General features: G+C 50.6%; 7 protein-coding genes across 7 annotated transcripts; 2 read left to right on the top strand and 5 right to left on the bottom strand.

Annotated features, from left to right (window-relative positions):
• Positions 1 to 365: 365 nt before the first annotated feature.
• CTAM01_16272 (cytochrome P450) lies at positions 366 to 2,384 on the bottom strand (the record flags this gene model as incomplete). Its single annotated transcript, XM_060532265.1, has 7 exons — positions 366 to 757; positions 817 to 1,017; positions 1,073 to 1,094; positions 1,149 to 1,552; positions 1,607 to 1,723; positions 1,791 to 2,088; positions 2,190 to 2,384. 7 exons carry the CDS (start codon positions 2,382 to 2,384, stop codon positions 366 to 368), a joined length of 1,629 nt encoding a protein of 542 aa, XP_060373150.1.
• Positions 2,385 to 2,883: 499 nt separating this feature from the next.
• CTAM01_16271 (uncharacterized protein) lies at positions 2,884 to 2,979 on the top strand (the record flags this gene model as incomplete). Its single annotated transcript, XM_060532264.1, has 1 exon — positions 2,884 to 2,979. The coding sequence occupies one exon, from the start codon at positions 2,884 to 2,886 to the stop codon at positions 2,977 to 2,979; it is 96 nt and encodes a 31-aa protein (XP_060373149.1).
• A 153-nt stretch (positions 2,980 to 3,132) lies between these two features.
• On the bottom strand, positions 3,133 to 3,942 carry CTAM01_16270 (uncharacterized protein; the record flags this gene model as incomplete). The annotated part of the gene is made up of 1 exon (XM_060532263.1): positions 3,133 to 3,942. The coding sequence occupies one exon, from the start codon at positions 3,940 to 3,942 to the stop codon at positions 3,133 to 3,135; it is 810 nt and encodes a 269-aa protein (XP_060373148.1).
• A 3,009-nt stretch (positions 3,943 to 6,951) lies between these two features.
• On the bottom strand, positions 6,952 to 8,479 carry CTAM01_16269 (isocitrate dehydrogenase subunit 1; the record flags this gene model as incomplete). The annotated part of the gene is made up of 3 exons (XM_060532262.1): positions 6,952 to 7,036; positions 7,095 to 8,104; positions 8,447 to 8,479. 3 exons carry the CDS (start codon positions 8,477 to 8,479, stop codon positions 6,952 to 6,954), a joined length of 1,128 nt encoding a protein of 375 aa, XP_060373147.1.
• A 1,213-nt stretch (positions 8,480 to 9,692) lies between these two features.
• CTAM01_16268 (uncharacterized protein) lies at positions 9,693 to 10,981 on the bottom strand (the record flags this gene model as incomplete). The annotated part of the gene is made up of 4 exons (XM_060532261.1): positions 9,693 to 9,796; positions 9,862 to 10,335; positions 10,427 to 10,623; positions 10,686 to 10,981. The coding sequence occupies 4 exons, from the start codon at positions 10,979 to 10,981 to the stop codon at positions 9,693 to 9,695; spliced, it is 1,071 nt and encodes a 356-aa protein (XP_060373146.1).
• Positions 10,982 to 13,541: 2,560 nt separating this feature from the next.
• On the bottom strand, positions 13,542 to 14,774 carry CTAM01_16267 (methyltransferase domain-containing protein; the record flags this gene model as incomplete). The annotated part of the gene is made up of 1 exon (XM_060532260.1): positions 13,542 to 14,774. The coding sequence occupies one exon, from the start codon at positions 14,772 to 14,774 to the stop codon at positions 13,542 to 13,544; it is 1,233 nt and encodes a 410-aa protein (XP_060373145.1).
• A 682-nt stretch (positions 14,775 to 15,456) lies between these two features.
• On the top strand, positions 15,457 to 15,753 carry CTAM01_16266 (uncharacterized protein; the record flags this gene model as incomplete). Its single annotated transcript, XM_060532259.1, has 1 exon — positions 15,457 to 15,753. A coding segment is annotated over one exon (297 nt), but the record flags the coding sequence as incomplete, so codon positions are not given.
• Positions 15,754 to 16,498: the final 745 nt, after the last annotated feature.

Genomic DNA, 16,498 nt, shown 5'->3' with positions numbered 1-16,498 from the left:
AAACCAGGTGTGGGGAATAAAGTAGTTTCGAGGGACAAGACGGCGGTCAAGATGAAGAGAGACTCAGGTAAATCCTCAGACTTCTATCAACAGACAATATTATCAAGACATTACGGTGCTTCCTGAGGCTTCGCTCACTATTCCTGAAGTACAAAGCTCATCTCACGCATCATGGGGAGAATAGAAGAAAGCGCCAGTTTCATTAGTATTCAATGTAATTACGAGCGAATGCTAGTCTACCTCGCCCCTTGTCCAAATTATGTATAGTTAATCGGTCCTTTCATAAGGACCACATCGTACGTGGTGCCAGCATACACATGCTTCGGCACCCTGTAAACTCTAGCGCAGCATTCTATAAGCGCCGTCTATCTCGTCTCTCTCTCCATCGTAACAGCCATACTACCCTTGGGCCGCAGGGTAAAGTTGGGATTGGCAAGCTCTACCACGCCAGTATATCCGGGACGTGGCGAGAACTTGAAGTTCCGCACGAGAGCAAAGATTACGCTCTTAACGTTCAGCAAAGCCATGTTCTTAGCGATGCAGCCTGCCGGGCCCTGGAGGAACGACTCCATGGCATACGAGTCCTTGGATGCGCGGCCGTCGGACCAGCGATCGGGGTCGAAGATGTCGGCGGTATCACCCCATACAAGGGGGTTGAAGTGTGCCACAGCCGGGCAGAGAGTCACTTGTGTTCCCTTGGGAACGAAGGTCCCGCAGACTGTGACGTCTTCTGCTGCCTCACGAGGGAGGAAGATTCCTATTCGTGAATCTGGTCAGCAAATCGAACCCGAAGTATGTAGGTTCGATAAGGCTTACCAGGGGAGTAAAAGCGCAGCATCTCCTTGAGGAAGTTGTTGACGTAGACCAAATGTTCGGTCTCCTCGTAGGTCGGGTTCCAGTCTCGAGGCTTGCCGGCGCAGAGACCGAGTACTTCTTGCTTGAGGCGCTCCTGCACCTTGGACTCCGTGGCAAGGATATGGGCAATCCACATGGTGATAGATCCAGTAGTTTCGTGGCCTATAACGTAGGGTTAGCGTACATCTTTGGCTGTTCACATTGTGTCTCGTCATACCTCCGGCGATGAAATTGAGCATCTGTTCATGAAATGTCAGCACACATCAAAGCGTCGGGATCACAGGTCTCCGTACGTATTCCAGAAGCTCCAGGTCAGTCCAATTGGTCTGAGTATTGTCAAACTGGCAATCTTCCAAGATGAAGGTCAAGATATCGCGATGCTCAGTTATCTTCTCACTGGGACCAAGCTTCTTCTCAGCAATCATCTCAGCACGGCGGTTCTCAACGCAGGTGAGGAGCATTGTCCGAATCAGGGCAACATCCTTCAGCCATCTCTTGTTGCTAGGAAGAGGGAGCCAAGAGCGGACAGGGATATGGCCATCGATGAAGGTGAGAACGTGGCCGGAAGGAGGCTGGCGGATAATGCGCTCGTACACGTCGTAGAAGTGGGCTTCAGGGATGGAGATGCCGTCGAGATCGCAGCCGATCGAGCCAATGACGAAGACGTCGAGAGTTGCTTTTCGGATGTAGGGTTCGACTTGAGACAGAAGTCAGCATCAGTCAGTCAGGAAAAGACAGTACTTTAGCATACCATCAACAAGCTTGACGTCCTCTCCGCCCATGTTTCGGAAGATTGCTTCACACATCTGATTGGCTTTGAGCTGGAAGACTGGCAGCATCGTGCGCGTATTTTGGTTTGAGAACGCCCCTATGTAGCAATGTCAGTAAAAGTAACGTGAATAAAGCAAGGGGTAACTTGAAATGAAGGAACTCACGGTTCAACTGGGTTCGCTGTTTCTTTCTCTCCTCGCCCTCTGAGAACATGAGTCCATGTCCGGTGATGGGGGAGAACATGCGTGCTGCCAACTGTGACTTTCGGAATGAGAATGCCTTCGTCTGTTGAACCTCTTTAAAAGCCGCCAGACTGTTGACCATGAGAGTCTCAGCATTGAACATAGAGAGGTAGCGCACAAAAGGCGCGTCGGGCCATCGCTTTGTCCAAGATATGAAGATATCGGCTGGCCCCGGGGTTCTGATCTGATTGAGCATCTGACCAATCAGGAAATGACCGCCCTATAAGCTTCGTGAATTAGCGCTTCTGCAATATCTCATATTTTTCAAGTGGTCGTGTCGATCTTTCCGTTGTGTATGTGAGCAAAGTTGGCACTCCTTACCTTTGGTCCTGGAAGGTGCCGCAGCGGTGAGAGGAAGAAAGGATAGAGGAAAGCATTATATCCTAAGAGAAAAGTACATTGCAAGGTGAATGAAGTCAAGAAGATCTTGAATGCAGTAGAAAGATCCAGGTACAAGAATCTGATGCCAATAGTTGCAAGCAGAAGCGAAATGCCTGTGCAGAGCTTCAAAGCCATGGTTCGAGGGCAAGGGGCAAGAACAAGGATGGCGTAACGTCCAGGTCGGAAGGAGAAATAATAGTGAAGAGATTAATGATGAACTAGGATCAAGGTTAAGAAGAGTTGATATCAGTTCTCTCAACGAAAATTGGATGGGTTGGGGAGAAAGGGAGGCGAGGGTGAAAAGGCGAAGTGGGTGGAAAGGCGAAAAGGTGAAGCCTATAGATTGGAAGTCGAATTGAGCTCTTTTGTAAACGTCTAGAGTTCCCAAAAGATCGGACGACATTCCTTGAGAAGGAGCGAATGCCCATCTTTAAGGAAGGAATACCAAAACCCAGAGGAGAAAAAAGCAAGCCATTGTCGATATTCCACCTTTCACCTTTGATTCCATTTTCTACCGGGCCTTTGACCCGCCAAACATGTCACCCAAAGGGATTTCTTCCTAGACCGAATCTGCAACTTCGATGCTTACCCCCCATAAAGCCATCACAATCCTTCGCCAGGGGTGTTCCAAGCCATGTCCGGACCAACGGTATCGAAGACAAGACAGGCAAACAATTTCCACCCAAGTCAAAACGCCACCAACTGCAACTCCCAACAATGTTTGACATGATGACCCTGGCCCGGCATCTGCACTTCTTTGATCACAAGACAACGATAATTCAAGTCTTGTTGTAACACAGAAATCAAGCCACTGGATCTGCATGTCCGGAAAGACATGAGTGCTTCTTTCGCTGTTTACATCCCTGTCGACGAGGGCCTGACGTTAATGAGGGGTGGGGGAGCGGGTGTAAGAGAGAATCTCAGGATTTTCAAGAGTGAGACTGATCCTTGCTCCCGCATGGCTGACGCCGACGCTAGGAGAGCCGATCCGCAAAACTCCCACGAGAATGTAAGCAATGTCTAGTGCAAGGGGGGTTAAAAGGAAGCATATGCGCCAAGAGGGCAAACAAAATCTTCTTCCACGACTGCCTTGACAGAGATTATCATGCTGACCATTGAACTCATTAGGATTGTGCCGTTGAAGCGGGGTAGGTGAACAGAGCTGCCAACGCCCGCTGGAAAGCATGGCTTTTGTAACAGGGTAAAGGCCATATGGCATACAATGTGTGCCGGCCACAGCGGATGCTGCCGCGAGGTTACACGGGTCCCGGATCTTTGGAACAAGGCACCCCCTTCTCTCGGCAACTCGTTCTCCAGGTCGAATAAGACAACAGAGATTGCGTCTGCCTACAGAGACACCTGAAATCAAGACGTGCCGATTCGCCTTATGCCAACTTTTGAAAGTTCCCGACCATCCAATCATTCTAGGGTAGAGACAGTGAGAGAGGAAAAAAGGGGAAACTATTGATGTCGGCGTAACAAGTTGGGAAGTCCTTGCGAGTTGGCTGTTTTCTTGGCCTCTTGAGCGGCTGGCTGCTGGGTAGACGCCTGTCCCGTTCCATCCCCCCACCTCCCAGCGCGAACTCGGGTTCTTGCTCCTCGAGGCCTGCCCTGCAAGACGGGTTATTGCTGCATCGTCATTTTTGAGATGCACCCGCAGTGCATGCTCTGCTCGAGATGAAGTAAATCTCATGCATACTTTGAGATGTTCCAAGGCTGAATTGATTATTTCGTCTCGCGATTGGTGGATATATGTGCGCTCTCCGCTGACTTTCCTGTGTGACAAAGCCGACATGGACAGATGCCTCCATGTTGCAGAGACATTTCAAGGGGGCATGTGTGATTCGGTGTTGCAGACAGTGCTTCCGTCGAAACTGCCCTGCCTGGCAAGGATAGTCTGCCAGATCTGGGTTCTGGATACCGATATATCGCTCGCTCATGCTGGGTGACTGTGTGTCGGTTCCCATGAACCTGTTTCTGTTTCTGATCCGGCGGAGTATCTGCGATCGATCGTACAGAAATCTATCCACCAGAGGACCCAGAATTTCGGCCGTCTTCGATTCCCGAGAATCGCTTACACAAATTGGGTGGCTGAAACTCGGCCAATGGGGACTCATGTAGTTGACTTCCGCGAGCCCTGTACGATAGCACCCTGACACGGCGCTTCGAGGCCAGTGTGGGCTGTTTTGCTGTTTCTCATGAGTAAAATTGAGGCAAGATGGAGGCGATCTGCGATTGTATTGCTTCTTTGGCGACTGAGTTTTCTGAAGATGTCGGGTCGGGGATTCTCTGACGTCCGGTGTTATGGTGTAGTAGGTTTGTGATGGGAGCACAGTAAACCACATACAATGATGGAAAAGGAGTCAAGACTCAAGAATCTCGTACAGAACTGTAGGACTATCTCAGTGAGTTGTGAGAGGTAGTCAGTTACCCTCTCAAGCCATAGAGAAAATCGCAAGTCGTACAAAAAAGAGGGAAGCTCGTCAGAGATTACAGGCTGTCTCAGCTTCAACCACTCTCAAGATCTCAGATGTCTCTCTTCCTGCCAATCGGGTGACAGAATAGAATCCTAGTCAACAAGATTTGCACGCCCTCTTACCTGATCTTGTTCTTTCCTTTTTTGATTCTTTCTGCTATCACTTTTTCTTCTACATATCCATTGAAGAATGCTCTTCAAAGACAGAAAAGGGATCGGGTTCATAGAAGTAGGGTTCATAGAAATAGAGAACAAAAGAACAGTGACAATAAAGTAGACACAATAGGAAAAGAGCCAAAGAGTGTACCTATAGAGCGGCAAGCAATCTTGTCACGCGCTTGCGTGCACCTCCAACCCCCCTTTTACGCCCCAGCTAGGTAGCCCCGGAGTGGATGCAGATTGTCATCAGAGATTACTGAACCCCTCGGTGTGAGATGTGACACAAGACACTATGAGCGTAATCTGGGACTACCCAGGAGCCTGGCTGCTAGATCGGTCGTGTGCGAGTAACTGTCTCTAGATGGCCGATCGTCAGACGTGAGCTGTTATTTTTGGGTTTGCTAGTTAAGCTTGTTAGACATGAGATGAACGGACTATCGATCCTGTCCTCGTTGACTCAAATAGGGAAGTTATACGTACTGGCACTAGGAGGCTTTGAATGTGTACAGAGATTCTGTCTGGCGAGAGTGGTCGGGAGGAGCTGAAATACTTGCCAAGTACGCAAGTGTGAAGCTCTCTTAGCTCAGGCATTGACAAGGACCGTATTTTTCTCTGGAGGTTTGTCAATCTTCAGCTCGCTTGCCAAGAACATATGGTGAAATATGGCTTTCTTGTCAGTTGTATGATGTTTTTCTGCCCTGAATTGAAAAGCATTCTCCCGCATCACTCCTCAAGTTTTGAGGCTAATCCATTACCTCATCGCACAAGTTGCCAGCATTGCTTGCCATGAATGCTTGCGTGGTGGCATCACTAATCATAAGTAGGTAATAACTATATAATAAGACTTAGGGGGCCAGCGATGCTTATAAAAGATATTCAAAATCTGGATGAAGCAACGTGAGCCTCGAAATTTGTCGAGAGTAAAAGAAACTTCTGGACAGCAATCTTCGGGTTGCAGATACCGGAAAACTTTAGTTGCTGTCGTCGGCGTTGGTGTCTGTGTTGCTGCAGTTATTCAGGGCTCAGACAACTCAAGAGTATCTCTTATTACCACTCAACTCAATTAGACACTGACTCTCAGTTTTTGATAGCAAACAGTCCAGCTACGCGATTGCACCTAAACGTCAACACAAACTGACACTACAAAACTGTCACATTTACAACGCCAGACTGGAAAATACACCGACCAGACTGTTCCCAAAGACTCCTCGTTGCTGTGACAAAAGCAACAAAGTTGTCTCTTATCCAGAACCGACCCACATTCTTCACTCATCTTCAAGACTGAAGAAAGCATATGGCACCCAAAAGGCTTAACCTCGGCAAAACCAAAAGGCCCACCAACCAAACGGCCGAGACATCGGCGCCCGAGCACCACCTCGGATTGCCGATGTTATCCGAGTCAGCACGCCGCCAGCTCTCCGAGCCGAAGCCAAACTCACGTCCGAGATCATGTAGCCAGCACGACCGCTAATTGGTTTGTCAAGTCCGCAGATGCCCCACGCTTGAGGCGAGGCTGAGAACTTCATGAGAATGATGCCGTTTCGTTCGGCGCAAGGCTATATGTACTCCGAGCAACGTCGGTGATAGTAGATACCTGATGACAATGCGAAACTGGTTCGAGGGAACACGAGTCGTCGAATAGCAGCGCGGGCATTCGTCATCAATAGATAATGGACTAAGTTTAGAATCTGGGGCAATTGTCACCTTGAACATATAAAAGAGAGCACATGGGGCCAGTGGAGCTTGGTCAGGTCTTGTTCAAACAACGAAAAAGGAACTCATATGCTTTGCGTGACTCCTATGCTACGTACAACTGGTACAACTACAATCTCCCAGCAAGACCGAGCCTTCCTCCCCAGAAATCTATTCCTCCGCTTGTTTATGCAATTCGACCGCGTCGGTGGTATCTATCTCCGTCCCAGTCTCGCCTCATTTCGAGTCTAATCGCGTTGTCGGGGGAAAAGGTAGGTAAATAGGGGGTCGTTTTGAGGAGGGTGGGAAGCCGCCCGCTGTGGTTGGTTTATCGTATAGCTACAGGGATGGTGGTTTGTGTGTCTGTAGCTGTATTTACAAGGTATCCATCTTGTCGAGGATGGCCTTGGTGAACTGGTGGGTGGTGGCCTCACCGCCCATGTCACGGGTGCGGACCTGGCTGTTGGGTTGTTAGCAGCTATTCTCATTGCAATCCCAGGAGAGACGAAAGAACTTACCCCTCGGCAATGACGCCGTAGATGGCCTGGGAAATGCGGTTGGCGTGGTCATCGAGACCAAGGTGACGGAGAAGCATGGCACCGGACAGAATCAGAGCAGTGGGGTTGGCCTGGTCCTTGCCCTTGATGTCGAGGCCGACGTGACGGCAACCAGGCTCGAAGACAGCAACATCACGGCCCATGTTGCAACCGGGGACGATACCAGCACCACCGACAAGGGCAGCGCCGATGTTGGACAGAATGCCACCGTACAGGTTAGGCATGACCATGACATCGAACTGCTGGGGCTTGCTAACAGCCTGCATGGAGGCGTTGTCGACAATCATGTCGTTGACCTCGAGGGTGGGGTAGTCGTTGGCGACACGGTGGAAGGTGGAGCGGAAGAGACCGTCAGCCAACTTCATGATGTTGGCCTTGTGAATGCAGGTGACCTTCTTGCGGTTGTTGGCCAGAGCGAAGTTGAAGGCGAACTTGGCGATGCGCTCAGACTTGGCGCGGGTGATGATCTTGAGGGACTCGACGACACCGGGGACGGACTGGTGCTCAAGGCCAGAGTACTCACCCTCGGTGTTCTCACGGATGATGGCGAGGTCGACACCCTCATGGCGGGTCTGGTAGCCGGGAATGTTCTTGATGAGGGAGATGGAGGCGTAGATGTCGAGCTCCTGGCGCATGGCGACGTTGAAGGACTGGTGGCCGGAACGCTCAATGGGAGTGTGAAGGATACCCTTGAGGCCGAGCTTGTTGCGGCGAAGGGAGGCGACGGACTCGCGGAAGAGATCCTCAGTCTTCTCGGGGGTGGTGGTGTTGAGACCAGAGACCTCGACCTGCTCCCACTCAATGGGGACGTTGTCGGCCTTGAAGATGGTCTTGACGCTCTCGGCGACCTCGGCACCGATACCGTCACCAGGGATCAACGTGACCGTGTACTTGCCGCCAAACTTGGTGGGCTTGAAGATGTCAGAGCCGACCGTGGCGTAGGCGCGCGCGGGCTGCGCGGTGCGCAGAATCTGTGTGGGGGAGGATTGTTAGCCATTTGTCCGTGGGTTATCGTGACATATCTCGCTGCATGTGTGGCCATTTTCTGGCGGTCGTGTGCTTTGTGTGCTTGTGAATATGTCTGCTTCTCGTGTATTCCTTTCAAAACCTTTCATCCTGGCCGACGTCGTCGTATTTTCTGCGTCATCTACCAGGTCGCAATTTGGTGCTTGTTGTTGTTGTTTCTCCCCCTCTTACATCGCAGCCTTGCCTCTGCGATCACGATGCACAGACACACACCGAGAAAAAAACCACGTCGCGGCTTGCACAGCAGAAAAGGGACTCAATTGAGAGTTGGAAAAGAGGCGACGTACCTGCGCAGTGCGGGCGGATCCTCGGGAAAGCATCGTGACGGTCGTTGGTGCCTCGTGAGGGTATTCGCGGAGCAATAGATGTTGTTCGGGATCGGAGGAGTTGGGGAGTGGAAGAATTCAGAAAAAGAGTGGAATTCGAGAAAGGTAGAGTTGCTGGCTGTCAAATGCCGCAAGAACAAGGTACCACGGCGACAGACGGGGACGGTAACTGGGAACGGTACACGGTCAAAGTACAGACCGAAGGTAGCAGATACTGACTGAGGCAGGCTTTTTTTTCTGCTCCTGCTCTTTATCGGCTGGCCGTCGTGCTTTCCGTTCTTTCTCTCCAACGCCTGCGCAGGTGGGGCACCATGGGGATTCCGTAAGTGGCTGGTCTCCAATTCTCTGCCGTTTCCAGTTATCTGAATGGCTGGAACTGACCATCAGATCCGCTTTATTCTTTTCCGGGCGGTCGGAAGAATGGAGGGCGACATCCGCGGGAAAGAGAGACTGCGCAGTGCCTGCGCCTGCTTCAATGTTCAGCCAGTGCAGCAGTTCTGTCACTCGGGAAGGGAAGGAACCAAACGTGGGGCACCTTGCCTTTTTCGGTCTTAGCGTCTTTATTATCTCTTCTTCGCGGTTGAGCCTCGGATCTGGACTCACAGTATCCCACGACGTCACGTGTCTCAATTCAATTATTACTTGCTCATTCTCATCTTTGGTTTCTCAACTCACGTTGACCTCTCAATGAGTGCTCATATGTAGCCTCATGTGTTGATTTGAGGCTTCATCTCATCAGCAATCGTTGTTCTCATACGGGCGTTTTCGGTCAACGTCGGCTATCTCACATCTTAATGAGCCGCGCCTGCCCATCCTTTCCGGAGAAATCCCCGCCAGCCCACCTCTCCACTCCTTTTTGTGAGACCGCCAAGTCGGTCTTAGGCCTCCCTGGCCGTATCTGCGATGTTGCGACTTCATTCGGCCGAGCGCCATCTTTACTCACAACAATACGGATACCAGCAGAATGAAACTCGTAGTTGTTGTCTCGACAAGATCAATTTCAGCTTACAATATGATTCAATTTCGTCAAAATCAGGAAAAAGACCTAGCGTTTGGCCAGCATTCTCAGTCAAAGATTGCTGTGGCTGCGAAATCGCGGAGATATCCTCCCCAAAACATCACAACGGCTAGCCCAGCCAGCCTTTACATTGCCAATGAATGTGGTGAGCCCGTATGAGAGAAGCGAGTACGGCCCTGTCCCGACAGCTTAATCAAGAATGTCGATGCCATTGTAACCAGATGCTTCGACTCCCCACTCGAAACAGTCTGCAAACAAGCGTCCGCCATCGCTTTTGCCCAGGGGAGCTCCACCTATGGTTCATCTCAGAATCAGCCAATGTGCCGTCTTCGCTATCCTGGACGCAAAGGGTACTTACAGTCCATATTCTCGATAGATAAGATGCGCTGCTGGCACAGCGCCTCGTTGAGCCCGCCTACTTTATCCTCAATGATGTCTTGAACGGTCTTGCCCGCAGGACAAGCAATGGTATTGTTCCTCGGCTTGATCCAGAAGTGAATCATGCCGACATCGTACAGCCTGGTATTGTTCACCGCATCGTCGACCTGGCGGTTATAACTCGTGAAATAGTGTCCGTCCTTTCCACGTGAAACGTCCTTGACGAACTGATCGGCTCCTCGCTGTCGGATCGTCTTGATGGACTGTTCACAGAAATCCTTGACAATTGCTTTCACGGGCAGGTATGTCGGCCGGTAATCCTTGGTGTTCCAGCATTCTCCTCTTCCGTTTTCCAGTACCCCTTGTTGCTGGTATTGATACTCGAACTTTGCGATTCCGCAGCCCTCGTAGTTCATGTTAATCTTTTCATGCATCCAGAACTCATCGCCGCGGCCTATCGAGGTACCGTCAGTATTGCTCATCTAGGCGATGGCATGAGGCCGTAGTAGGACGTAAAGTAAGCTGATGGGGGCAGATTCACTTACACGAACCCGCGTTGCGCAAAGTGCTGAAGACTTGCACGCAGCTTCCTTGACAATCCTCACCCGTCTGTACCCAGTCGAAGGTGACTTTTCTAGCTCTGTCTATTTTGGCTTGATTGCCACCGAAGACGCCAGTCCATGGCCCGTCCGTCCAGGCTCCTCCCATCTTGGTTATTGTGCGGCACATCGTGTTGAGTAAACTGCGACGTATCTGCTTCAGTATGCTCAATGAGCATTATGATCATGGGACAGGGTATCTTACGGCCACCAATTATAATAATAGACTTGCCATTTTTCGGGGCAGGTGATGTTGTAGACGGGAGCGTCATCCAAGTCTGAGAGCGAGATATCGTCCATTCCATTCATTCCCACTACACCAGTAATGCTGTTCTCTTCGTAGTAGGCGTCGACGTCCTCTTGAGTGAGGATGAAAGTCTTCGTCGGAGCTGCGGGCTTTACGGCTTCGGGGAGATCGACATCGACAACGTTCGTTGGAGAAGCCTGGGCGATACCGAGCACAGCGGCGAGCACCCAGGGTAGGCTCAAGATGGCCAGCATTATGGGTGAGATCAAGATCCTGTGTAATGAGAGATGGGCGTGATGAGAAGTGCGATGCTTCAAAGCCAGAGCGGAAATCTTTGGATGATCAAGTACTTGATGATGATTATCTGGCGACTGCGATGAATTCGAATGATTGAATAGTTGAAGAGAAGAGGTCATAAGAAAGTTGGTCTTGTCATTGCCCCTTTTATCGTCGGCCGTATCGTCTCGAAAACACCAGCAACGCTTCAGTATCGCCAATCATCGTCAATCATTGCGTACTCGGGAGATATAGTCCCTGATGATCTGTGTCACTACAAAAACGCTGGACACGATAATGAAGTTCCTCGAGGTGGTAAGAGCGAAAATTTTCAAACACGATGTCATCTTTTGCCTCTGTAAAGCTTGTCCCACCATCGAAAGAGAACCCAATAGGGATGCACGCCTTTCGTTCCGTGCCGTTGCAGTGTGACCGCAAACAAGGCCCTCGTCTAGAGCTCAAGACATCTCATCTCCCGGTCAAACTTGAGATTGCAGTCACAACCCCTGATGACACGAATTTTGATGATATTCAGGCTACATCGAGGCAAACAAATGGTATTCATCTGGCCTAGGATGGCCAACACACAGCCACATCAGGAGGCACGGCATGGCACTGTATACCATGAATCCATGATTGCCACCCAATATTTGGGAAGCCATCTCCCGTGACCTGAATTATCCAGATCACCGAGTCAGTGCCAGGTTCGGAACTGAAGGCCGCTCGGGTTCTCGAGCCGGGCCGTCACAGCTCATGCTTGGACCCCGACTGGATGACTATACAGATACAGTTCCAGCTCCAGGGCTTTTTCTCTAGTTCCAGACTCATGGTATTTTCAGCTCGCACGTAGTTTACTATGACATCAGATGAGCTCAAGGCCATACACCTTGGGATGAGATTCCACCAAAGTTATGCTATTGCCTAAAGATTGCACGAAGCGTGAAAAAGAAACATTCCGACAAAGTCGTCATACATTGTACAATGAATGCCTCCGAAACCACCGAGAATGAGACACGCTAAGTTGTAGTTCGACATCGTAATGGCAGTGTTGCGGACATTATGCCAAAGCGGCATAGCCATCGTGATATCAGGCACTCATTTCCCACGATCGCACGTTTGTCTCACGCCACGATATCCTGAGAACCTCAAGAGGACGAGTCGGAAGTGGTCCAATGCCTTTTATCGCTGACTTCTTTGGCTCAAGAATGACTATTTTTAGGCGCCCGTAAAAGGGAACAGCAGACTTTGAGCAACTATCGTGGCATTTACCACAACTTCTTAGGTGACATGTGACCTCGATCAAGAGCACCAAAGCACTTAGCCGCATCTGTGTATCTGGCAAAAGGCACCGCGGAAAGCTCTCCACGGTTCCGATCTAAGATGTGTGGTCTGTTGTGTCCGAGGCGACTGTCCTCGTCCCGGATACCCGCAGGAACCTATCTCGTCACCGCCACACTCTGAACATTGAAATCCCCGGGCTTTTCTCCGCCGGGTAACACCAAGCACTTTCTACCGGCAAAGCGATTCTACATAGTACCACTTGGCTTTATTACCTCTGAGCTCTCGTTGATGTCAAACTTCGAAAGTGAGGCTGTAGAGATTAGTTAGACATTCAACCCCCCAAGCGACAGTTGCAAAGGATAGCCTGGAAGTACGCTTGCGTTCTACCAAATGCAGGTGGAGTGAAAATATTTAGATTAGGTGCCAGGTTGACTGGTGAACGATATGGGCAATTTCATGCAGATGCTAGTTAGCTCGGCAATAGCTTGTCGAATAGATTCCAGACTGTACCGTAAAAGAGCCTGCTACGTTAACATCACGATCGACAACATAGAAGGCAACGTCATCAGGCTATCATCGAATTATAAGCACGGTGCTAGTTCTGGAGCTTCCGATACTGAGTCGAAATACGGCAATCATGAAGTTGAGCCCGAGACTTATGAGTCCAGTGGTACCCAGACAGCGTCAAACGTGGTCAGACATCATCAACTTGAAAGCTATGACGGTCAGGGTTGACTTCGACTGGCTTCCACCTTTGGGGACTTGTGTTACGCGATGTAGTGGCCAGCCAGGCCAGGAGTCATGGTCGTGACTCCCTTCCCCTTGGGCTAGCTGTTCTCAAGTTCCTTCAGACCGCACTGAGTGGTGGCGCAGCCATGCTTACATTTTGCCGAAATTTTACATTTTGCCAAATCGTCTACTATGATTGCGTTGTTGCATAGTCACTCAAGAATACTGCAAAGATGAAGTTCTCGTTCCAATGCAACTTGTACTTCATGACTGTTAGATGTTGGAGTCTCAGTCAATGCATGGTGAGATGTATTGAATTTTCATAGTATCGTTACGATTCCTCATGATCTATGGTATATTATGAATCCAGCAATTAAGTTTCAAAAGCACGTATGCTACGTTTTCGAGACGACCATCGAGAGCGTAGATCAGCCCTTCGCCACACTGTCAAAGTAATATCAAATAGCTCTAAAATCAATGCCATGCCGTTAAACAAATATCCACACTCCCCAAGCGCCTCAGAAAAGATCACTGCTTCTGCGCAATGATTCTATAACTCGTCGTCACCAACCGCATGGTGTCCATCTTGACAAAGGCCTGCCCGTCCAGACAAAGCCGGTTGATGAGCGTCTTGAAGTGGGGCGGCAGCAAGTGCACCTTGACCAGACCAAGAATAACCTGTCGCAAACTGCGAAAGTACACGTCGGCCTTGTCGATGAGTGGCGCCTGTAGTCCATCTATGCTGGCATTGTCCGACTTCAAAATGGCGAAACCAGCATCTTTCAAGGCTTTTTCGAAAGTTTCGGGCGTCGGTGTCCCCACAGCTCCGATCAGTGGCTTTGTCCGCCGCATCAACTCCGCGTGCTCCGGGTTCGTCGCATCGTACGCCGGGAGACTAACCCAATCCAGCAACGAAATCTTGGCGCCGGGCTTCAGGACGCGGCGCAGCTCGCTGAATAGTTTCGGGAGGTCTTTGCACAGGCTAAGTGCCTGGATCTGGTAGAATGCGTCAAAAGAGTTGTCCTTGAAGGGCAGCGGCAGTTCGTTCATGTCCTGAATCGTGAAGCTGTTTTCCAGACCCATCTGCTCGGTGAAGTCCCTGGCCTGGGCGATCTGGTTCGGGTCAATATTTAGACCGGTGACCACGGCGCCGGTGACAGCCGCCATGTGGGCCGCGACTCTTCCGCGGCCGCATCCAAGGTCCAGGACCCTGTCTCCCGGTTTCAGACCAATATCCTGGGCGATCGACTCCTCGTACAGCATCTGATTATCGAGAACGGACGCCTTCTTGTCCATCAAGGGAGGGATGTACATCTTCTCCACGTCGCCCAGCGCGCAAAGGTGATTCAGGACTCCATAGTAAGCTTGCAAACAGTCGCCGACTTTGGTCTTGTAATCCGGGCCGAGCGTCTTAACCATCTGCTCCTCATCTGCCCAGTCAAGGCTGTAAATGACATAAGATGCCATGAAATCGTCAACTTGTTTTGGCGTCAAGTCGAGGAGGTACTTGAATGACTTCCAGAACGTCTTGGACCGCTTAGGCGATGCTGTGCGGTTGATTTCATGTTTTGCGCTGTTATTGCTGTGGTCGCTATTGCTGCGGCCAAGATGCAGGCCATGCTTCTTCTTCCATGATGCCTGACCGGCGGGCTTCAATGTTGAGACGTCATCTGAGGTCTCGCTGGGACGGGGACTCGTATCACCGATGTGAGGTATTGTTGTCGCCGATGGCGGTTGCGCAATCGCTGCCGCTGCTGACATGACTGCTAGTGGAATGGCAGATGACGTGCGGCTGTAGGAAATTCAGGGGGCTTGTGGTTCTGTCCGCAGGTGAGAGGTAAGACAACCAACAGAAGAGAGAAAATCAAGAGAGGCAGGAAGGCAAGCAAGCTGGGTATCACAGTGTGCATCCAAGAAATGATGGAGAGGCGAAAGGGGACAGGTGATGGGCGGCCCAAAGTCCTTTATACGTAGTACTCTCATTTCTTTACTCGTCTGTTTGGCATTCGATCAATCATCAATGACCGAATGGCAAACTAACCAGTCAAAGAACGGAGAAAGATCTGACGGAGCCGCAAACCGGATTGCTTTCTAATCTCTCGTGACGCTGCTCGGGATGGACGGAGGTATGTCCGAAGATTCCGACTGGGTCCAACCATCACCAGACCACTTAAAGAGGACGGAAGCTCCAGCGCTGGGGCTAGCAGCCAGCCCATCATCAGCTAATAACACAAGGGGCCGGAAAAAGCAGCGCCTTGGAAAGCTCCGAGCACATCAAAATAGAGGGAGAGGTAAAGGAAAACCCGCGGGCAGCGGACACAGCGGACGGACTTGACTCCTGGCTTACGCGCTGAGTCACCTCCGGGGCCACCTGATAGTTCGATAAAGAATTTGTCCTGCGGTGCGGCGTGTGTGACTGTAAAGGTCCTGTCCGTGTCTAGACTCTACCGCATCGCAACAACGTCCGCTGTTGCATCGCATTCTGCGCCTCTCTCTTATTTGCCCTTGTCCATTGGCTCCTCTGTCCCGCTATTTTCCATTCGTTGCGTGTGTATATTTGTTGCATTTCGACGTCATTGTGGCGCTCTCTGCATGGCCTCCAAAATTTTGTTGTTCTTTTTACCGGCTTACTCCCGGTGGATTATTATCAAAGCCCGATTCCTCCCTGCTCAGTCCCAGTTTAAACCACTTTATTAAGCACGGTCGGCATGGCACGCGGATCCCGCGTTCGTCGCGATAGGGCTGATGTGGCTGGAGCTGTGTGGTTAAAGCGGACATGAAGCGCCGGTGAAAGGGCGAGGGCGCCAGAGGTCATTGCGTCCGCTCGTGTTTCGCCATGTGTGGCTCAGCTGTTTCTCCGAAGTGTGGTTACGTCGTGGACTCATCACCAGCGGAGAGATGTGATAAGTGTGTGAGCTGTCAATAGGGTGAGACTGCTCCATGGATCAGAGAGTACAGACTATTCAAGATTGATTAAGCTACAACATGTCATATTCTGCCACACTCGTCATCCAACCGTCGTCATTTTTGTCTTTTGAACTACAAATAGCCTCAGCTTGGTATCAGGCACTGCCTTGCTCTCATAGTCGAAATGTGGCCTGGACCGGTCCGCATATTGCTTAGCCCATAGGTTTATTCAAAGTATGCCTTGTTCTTCTCAGGGCTTACCTCGTCCCATACGTTTGGTTGCCAGATGCTTAGGCAGACTTGTTGACTTGCTAGGGTCTTTGGCGGCGGCCTCTTCATTTCATGCGGTCGTCCGTACCAGGAGTGGCGTGGCCTGTCTCATTTCTAATTGTTGGAGTCCAAGCTCAAGGTCAACCCAGCTCATCGCCTATAAAGATCGGTTGGGAGAACCAATCATGGCTATCGACGGTACTCGACTTCGGTTCGCCACTTTACTTTGATACCTACCGTGGAAACTCGTCCAACTCGTATTTGCGCTAGCCCGTGTACTTGATGATTTAAGCCTCTCTTGGTATCAA

This window comes from Colletotrichum tamarilloi, assembly GCF_030869305.1.
Source record: "Colletotrichum tamarilloi strain Tom-12 chromosome Unknown Scaffold_209.1, whole genome shotgun sequence".
Lineage (NCBI taxonomy): Eukaryota > Fungi > Ascomycota > Sordariomycetes > Glomerellales > Glomerellaceae > Colletotrichum > Colletotrichum tamarilloi.
The sequence above is the reverse complement of the archived record's forward strand: the minus strand, read 5'-3'. Positions and strand labels throughout refer to the sequence as shown.